Source organism: Gymnoscopelus braueri (assembly GCF_963280865.1).
Source record: "Gymnoscopelus braueri genome assembly, chromosome: 8".
Taxonomy (NCBI): Eukaryota; Metazoa; Chordata; class Actinopteri; order Myctophiformes; family Myctophidae; genus Gymnoscopelus; species Gymnoscopelus braueri.
The window spans coordinates 19,663,685-19,671,184 of record NC_137609.1 but is presented as its reverse complement, the minus strand read 5'-3'; the positions used below and the strand labels follow the sequence as shown (position 1 = coordinate 19,671,184).

The 7,500-nt window shown below is 41.3% G+C and overlaps 1 protein-coding gene across 1 annotated transcript in view; it reads left to right on the top strand.

Annotated features, from left to right (window-relative positions):
- robo3 (roundabout, axon guidance receptor, homolog 3) overlaps positions 1 to 7,500 on the top strand; it is an 88,552-nt gene that overhangs the window by 70,899 nt on the left and 10,153 nt on the right. Inside the window, exons 12-18 of the mRNA XM_080434832.1 lie at positions 3,296 to 3,462; positions 3,939 to 4,060; positions 4,316 to 4,532; positions 4,910 to 5,034; positions 5,847 to 6,030; positions 6,635 to 6,877; positions 7,461 to 7,500. Of these exons, the coding sequence (XP_080290958.1) occupies positions 3,296 to 3,462; positions 3,939 to 4,060; positions 4,316 to 4,532; positions 4,910 to 5,034; positions 5,847 to 6,030; positions 6,635 to 6,877; positions 7,461 to 7,500 (1,098 nt within the window). The remainder of the gene's footprint in view (positions 1 to 3,295; positions 3,463 to 3,938; positions 4,061 to 4,315; positions 4,533 to 4,909; positions 5,035 to 5,846; positions 6,031 to 6,634; positions 6,878 to 7,460) is intronic.

The window sequence follows — 7,500 nt, the reverse complement described above, 5'->3', positions numbered from 1 at the left end:
ATAAGTACATTTACTCAAGTACTGTACTTAAGTACAATGTTGAGGTATTTTCCACTTAAGTACAATGTTGAGGTATTTTCCATTTTCAGTACTTTTACTTCTACTCCACTGCATCTCATTTTGATACCAATACTTTTGTACTTTTACTCAAGTAAATTTTAAATTCCAGACCTTTACTTGTAACGGAGTATTTCTATATTGCAGTATTGATACTTTTACTGATACTTTAAAATATCTGAGTACTTTTTCCACCACTGCACACACACAATGACAAAACATAAATATACCGTTGCTCCCCAATTTGAAGTAAACGAGGATTATTGATTGAATTCGAGGCTGAAGAAATTATGGCTGTTGGAATTTACACCTACAGAGTAGACACACGCACGTACTCTAGCACGCACGCATGCATGCACTAAAACACACACTAACACACACACTAACAAACACACTAACACACACACATACACACACTGCACTGCATGCTGCTGGGTTCTGTGATGAATTAAAAATGCTAATGAATGCAGCAGAGCCAGACACACACAGAACTCCTAAGGCTAATGTCAGCTGAGAGGGAGTCCACCTCGGACCAATTAACCAGGAGAAGTCTGCAAGTTCTATCAGCATGCAGACACACGGGTGAATAGACAAATAGATGGACAGGTGGTAGGGCTGGGTGATGCGACTTCAAATCAATATCACTATTATTTCAAACTTTTGCCTTGATTATGATTAATGAATGATTATTAAAAAAGAAATAGTCAATTCGTTATTTTATGAGAGGAAAGAATTCACGTCCATTATTATTAAATTAACCTACATGAGCAAGATTAAGTCGGTTATCGGTTCTAAATATATTTTTGGTTAATTGCCCAGCCTTAAGAGGAGGAGGGATGGATGGAGGGAGGGAGGGAAGAAGATAGATGGTGAAGAAAGAGCTAGTGGGGGCCACAGATGGACTGTTCCCCTTTCACAGACAGGGAGAACCATAAGTGCTTATCAAATCCCTTCCCCTTTGGCCCCCACCTGGCCCTTTGGCAGTGGTTAGCAAGAGGCTGGGTCGCACAAATTGATTCTTTGCAGAGAGACTAGAGGAAAGCGAGGGGCTGTTTGCAATAACCTTCCTATGCCTGAGGACCTGTGGTGGAGTGTGGAGGAGGATGGGTGAGAGAGAGAGGCTTGGTGGGAGGTAGAAAGATGAGGGAGGCAATGGTCTGTGTGTCTGCAGGCATAAAAATGTACCTCTTTCACCCTGGCTTGTGGCATCCTAATTTTGGGGATTATAAAAAATGAAAAAACAACTAACATTTTTATTTTAAATTTACAAAACAAAACGGATAAGCTCACAATGCATCACAGAACAACATTGTGAAGTCTGTTATTTTCAAAATAATGTAGCATTTATTTAGTGATTAACCCCAGCCAAGCGCCAAATGTGTATATTTTTCATTTGGCGTGTACGTTTCAGAAGCCAACCGACGACTCAGCATTGATGGTTCTGCGCTTAACAAAATATCAGCCTTGGTGGCTCATAGCACGTGTAACCTTCTTGCAATAAAATATCAGCATTGATTGTTCAGCATCAGCAAGATTTGTAAAAACAAATGTCAGCCTTGGTGGCTCATACTGTACAAAAGCACAAGTGAATGAACTTGATAGATCTCTTGTTATACATTATGTAAACATACTGGTAATGTCTTATTGTGAACTGTTCCTGTGTTGATAGTGTTTGTGCTATATCTCCTGCATGTGCACATAAACGTTTAGACATAGTTAATAACACATAAATCTCCATTGTAATGCTTCTAATCTGAACCCTCCCTACAATCTGTTCTGACCACTGTTTTTATTCAACAACATAATGTGTTACTATGCAGACTAAATGTACGTATCGTATGATATACACACAAAAAGGCTGTGTACATACATTAGATTTTTCAGCGGGTCGAATTTTCATCTACTACCATAGTTTGGCTGGTGAGCTAAATAGTCAATGTCAGACACTGTGTGTGTGTGTGTGTGTGTGTGTGTGTGTGTGTGTGCGTGTGCGTGTGCGTGAGTGCGTGCACGCGCGTGCTTGACTGTATAAACTACTACATTTAGTACCTTGTTAACATAAAAGATAATTAGATCATAGATTTACCAGCCTCCCTCTCTTAGTCAGATCACACTCATCTTCTATTTTATGGCAACTCCAGCCTTTGTGTGTGTGCGTGTGCGCGTGTGCGTGCGTGCGCGTGCGCGTGTGTGTGTGTGTGTGAACCTCCTTTTTCTCAGCATGATAAAGTTCCCTTGGATGTAATGCATCTCTTTAATGTGAGTCTGGCACATTATTACATGACTATTTATGAGCCATAGAGCCTTTAACCCTTTGGCCTAATTGCGCAGTTCGGCAGTAAAGTCAGTTTTCTGCTGCCTCTGCTACCCTGGGGCAAAATTCAAAAGTACCAAATTGTTAGAGAGGCTCATTTAACCATTGTTTACTACACAAGACAAACTAATTCCTGTTGGAAAACGAGTGGGTGTGTACATGTGGAGCAAGTGTCAGAGGACCGAGAAGATGCTATCATTTCCTGTTTCCTGCTGACAGCTGTGCATTTTACAAGCTTCATTTCATTTTTCATCAAGAAAGCAAATTGTGTAATTTTGCAAAATGCATACTTCCCCAACTTTGTACACATCTGCCATTGTTTACCAGGGCTGTCACAAAGCATAGCGGTAAGAAATAACTTGGGAGGCTCAAAATAGAACTCGTCATTGCCTAGAGATTTTTCAGCCACTGCTTAATTGCGAAGCAGTGCATCAAATCAGCATTGCAAAGCATCTTTGAGTGCAGGATTTAATGAGCATCACAATATAGAGTTGGCTAATGCACACACAGCCATGGGTTTGCTGTTGTTTATGAGTGTTCTCCTTGACAGAAAGTAATGAATACATTTCATTCCACAAACTCATATTCATTAGTTTGGGTTGAAAGAGCATTACTTTTAGCTGTTGTGCAACGATAGCACATTTGTTAAGCACTTAAACCCTATATGCTTTGTTGATCAGGCTCCCCCGGGGGTCTATACTTGGTCCCCTCCTTTGTTCCCTCTATGCCAAATGTCTTTGCCGAAAATAACCAATCTACAAGCTCACAACATCTCATGTTGCGACGCGTTGTGAGCTTTTCGATCTGTGAATGTTTGCTTTTATGACATATGACATGACATGCCCAGAATAGGAACACTGGGGTTCATGTGGTTAACCGTTTTGAATTCAGTAATGTAACGTTTTTTTCTCCCTTCTATTCCAGCCAATCAGCGGGAAGCACGTGGCAGACAGTGGCTGACCTGGTCAAAATGGAGACGCATACAATCACCGGTCTCTTCCCCAACACCATCTATCTGTTTATAGTTCGAGCTGTCAATGCGTACGGCCTGAGTGACCCAAGCCCCATCTCTGAGCCTGTTCGTACCCAAGGTCTGTATGCTACCCAGGTCCCCTCACACAGCAGACTGCACAAATATCGTTCACAGAGCCACACCGGCCCAGTCTCTCAAGACTTGCATAATTCACACGGAAGTCTTTTGCTATTATGCAAAAGACTTCCGTTTTGGGGTGGGAAACCCCACCCCAACTTAATATGGTCAATTACTTATTTTGAGTATAGGCGATTACTTCAGTCTGTTAAATGACTGAGGTAATTAAATGCAGTTAAATGGATGCACATGAGCAGTTTGGCAAATGCACTGTTTTAATGACTTGAAAACGTGTGATGTTAAGAACAATTTAATGTATTTCAAATACATTTATTTCACCATAGTACGTGCAAATGACTTCATCTTCATTGTCTACGTTAAAACTCAAAACTTTTCTGAAACTGCTTTTTCGGATCACACAATGACATTTCCAAAATATGATGTTATTAAAGGATGAAATGTATGTGTGCCCACCAGATGTGAGTCCCACAGGTCAGGGGGTGGACCACAGACAGGTGCAGAGAGAGCTTGCAGAGGTGGCTGTCCAGATGCAAGAGCCCATCACACTGACTGCAACTAGCATAAAAGTATCCTGGACTGTGAGTCATTTATCATTTATCCTGTCATACAAGAGTCTCTCTCTTTCTCTCTTTCTCTCTATTTTTCTCTCTCTCTCTCTCTCTCTCTCTCTCTCTCTCTCTCTCTCTCTCTCTCTCTCTCTTTCTCTCACTCTCTCGCTCTCTATCAACTCCTTTTCCTGTCCCTTTACCTTCTGTATGTTCCGCTCCTCCTCACCATGCCTCTTTGAATCCATCTCTTCACATCTCCTGTATGTCCCTGCCTGTGTCCTCCAGGTGGACCGTCAGTCCCAGTACATCCAGGGCTACCGTCTGCTGTACCGGCCCAGCGGGGGAACATGGCTCCTGCACGACATCAACTCACCCTCTGAGCGCAGCGCCATGCTCACAGACCTGCTGAAAGGAACTGAGTATGAGATCAAGATACGGCCCTATTTCGACGAATTCCAGGGCAAAGACAGCCGAACGTTGCTGGTTCGAACCCCAGAAGAAGGTACGTCGCCAGTAGGGTACACACAGGGTATTTCCTGTGCTCTTTAACCTTTTGTTTCTCTTCACTCATTTTATTAAATCTGCCACAGAGAGGACACTACGGTTATATAAAATAACACTAGATGACTGAGTATTGACCATATCACATGGTGGCCATTTTGCTCTTACTTCATACTTGGGGTGTGGGAATCCCCACCTATGATGCAAAATGGCCTGTATGGTCATATGTACCATGGTAATTATGTACCGACCTTGCATATGATCCTTTATTTTTATTTTTATAGCCATATACCCAATAACCCACTTTATGACTTGTGTAATATGTTCAGTGTGTTTTTATGTTTTGGATGCTTACTCTCTCATCTCTCTCTCTTTAAGTGCCCAGCGCCCCTCCCCGAGGTGTTACCGTGGAAACAGTGAAGCTTAACAACACCTCCAGCATCAGTGTCTCCTGGGAGCCTCCGCCCGCTGAGATGCAGAACGGGATCATTCAGGAGTACAAGGTGAATACACAGTAAATACATGTTCATTCGATTCTGAGAGTGTACAGACGTACAAATGTGCAAATGTTTTTGTTTGTGCACTCTCAGAGTTAACCAATTAAACCCTCTAAACTTAGTAAACAGAACTTGAGTTGGCTCCGTACCAAATCTCTTTTCCAAAAATCTGTGGTGTAAAGTAACTAAGTACATTTACTCAAGTACTGTACTTAAGTACAATTTTGAGGTATTTTTACTTTACTGGAGTATTTCCAGTTTTTAGTACTTTTACTTCTACTCCACTACATAAAGTGGTAAATATTGTACTTTTATTATTTGAAAACTTTAGTTACTAGTTACTCTGTAGATTTTGATTATTATTACGAAACATACATTAACCCCTTCAGCCCTAAATATATTTCGGCCATTTGAAAATAGCCGATTTACAAAGAAATGTAAATCGCCGATTTTCCAAGGATTTTTATACATTTGAAAACTTGCGAAATGGGACATTCTGAAAAATGAGTACTTTTTACTTTTGTACTTTAAGTACATTTTGATACCAATACTTTTACTCAAGTAAATTTTGATTACCAGACTTATACTTGTAAAAGAGTATTTCTACATTGCAGTATTGATACTTTTACTTGAGTAAAAAATATGAGTACTTTTTCCACCACTTCCAAAAATAGCCGATCTACAAGCTCACAGCGCGTCGCAACGAGACGCGTTGTGAGCTTGTAGATTTGCTATTTTTCGGCTAATGTTAACATGTCAAACCATACAGTAGGCTAGCATCTGAATCTAAATGTCAGTCTCTCTGTGCACCTGAACAGGTGTGGTGCGTGGGCAGTGCCAGTGACAACCAGACGCGGTACCACATCAACAAGACCGTGGATGGCATGGTGCAGTCCACGGTGCTGAAAGGCCTGATGCCGGGCGTCCTGTACCAGGTGGAGGTGGCGGCGGTGACCAGCGCCGGGGTCGGCACACACAGTCCACCCGTCTCCGTCCTCATCAGTGAGTTTGTCCACGCTGAATCCATGCCAGATAGAGAGGAATGATTCACTCAGTCCTCCTGAGAGAAGTCTGACTTTATTTGCCAAGAGCATCTCTCTTCAAAACTGAATTGGCAGAGATGCAGTGCTTTGAATAATGGACCATGCTGTCTCAACATCCATTATTCAACATGTCTTTGGAATCAATTCAAATGAACATTATATTGCATTGATAAGAGAAAACCTTGTAAGCAAGGACACAGGCATAGTTCTGTTTTATTCTTCCAACTTTTCTAACTTTTTAACATAACACAAATCCGACAATTGACCCAAATGTAGTTATCCTACTGTATGTTATTATTTTATATTATGTTACATTACAGAACAGTACAGTAGCAGTTATTTAATTGGATGATCGGGAAGTTTAAAATTCCAAATGGACTGCAAATGGACAGGCATTCTTACAATCTGAAGCAATAGTCTTTCATTCAGAATGCAGCACATTTCGGGGGTCATATAAATAGTTTCAAAGCACTAGTTTGAATAGCTACAGTAACAGGTGCAATCTACAAGAATTACCCCAAAATGTAAAATGGCCTGTTGTTTTGTCCTGTGTCCCCGTGCAGAGCTGCCAGCTGAACAAGCCACTACGCCAGGACGTGGTGGTGATGAAGATGAAGGTACAGAGGAAGGGAGTGTGAGCTTGGCAGAGCAGATCACTGATGTGGTGAAGCAGCCAGCGTTCATCGCAGGCATTGGCGGCGCCTGCTGGGTGATCCTGATGGGTTTCAGCCTGTGGATCTACTGTCGCCGCAAGAAGAGGAAGGAGCTGAGTCACTACACCGCCTCGTTCAATTACACTCCTGCAGGTGTGGAAAAATCATTTGGCTGTTATGTAACATAATGACAAATATAATTTGTCTATAAACATTATTAGGCACAGTTCTTCTGTTAATTGATCATGGAACCCTTTCATTCCAAATGCTTTGTACGTCCCATTCACACAGCTACTTCACAGACAGTAGTATAGTGGCAGATATCTGAAAAGTAAAAGGCATGAAAAACATAGAAAGCTTTTTCAGACTATCACTAGAATGTGAGCATCAGTTTAGAAATGAACATGATGTACATATGTATTTGGTCATTTTTGCTAGTCCTTTAGTAATGATCCAGTGTGTGGAGTAGCCATGTCAAATCTCGTACCAGAAGAAAGCAGAATCAAAAATATATAAGTGTTTCAGATGCTAGATATACAAATAAATTAAATGTATTCATGTGTAAACATGTCATTTACCGTAACAAGCTAACTGTAACCACACAGAAAGATGTAGTGCATAAGGAAAGCTGTAACTGGACTGTAAAATGTGACACCAACAGTTCAGTTTACTTGATTACCTCTCCTAATTCTCTCTCTCTCTCTCTCTCTCTCTCTCTCTCTCTCTCTGTCTGCAGTTGGCTTTCCACATGGAGAGGCATCTGGACTCAATGGAAG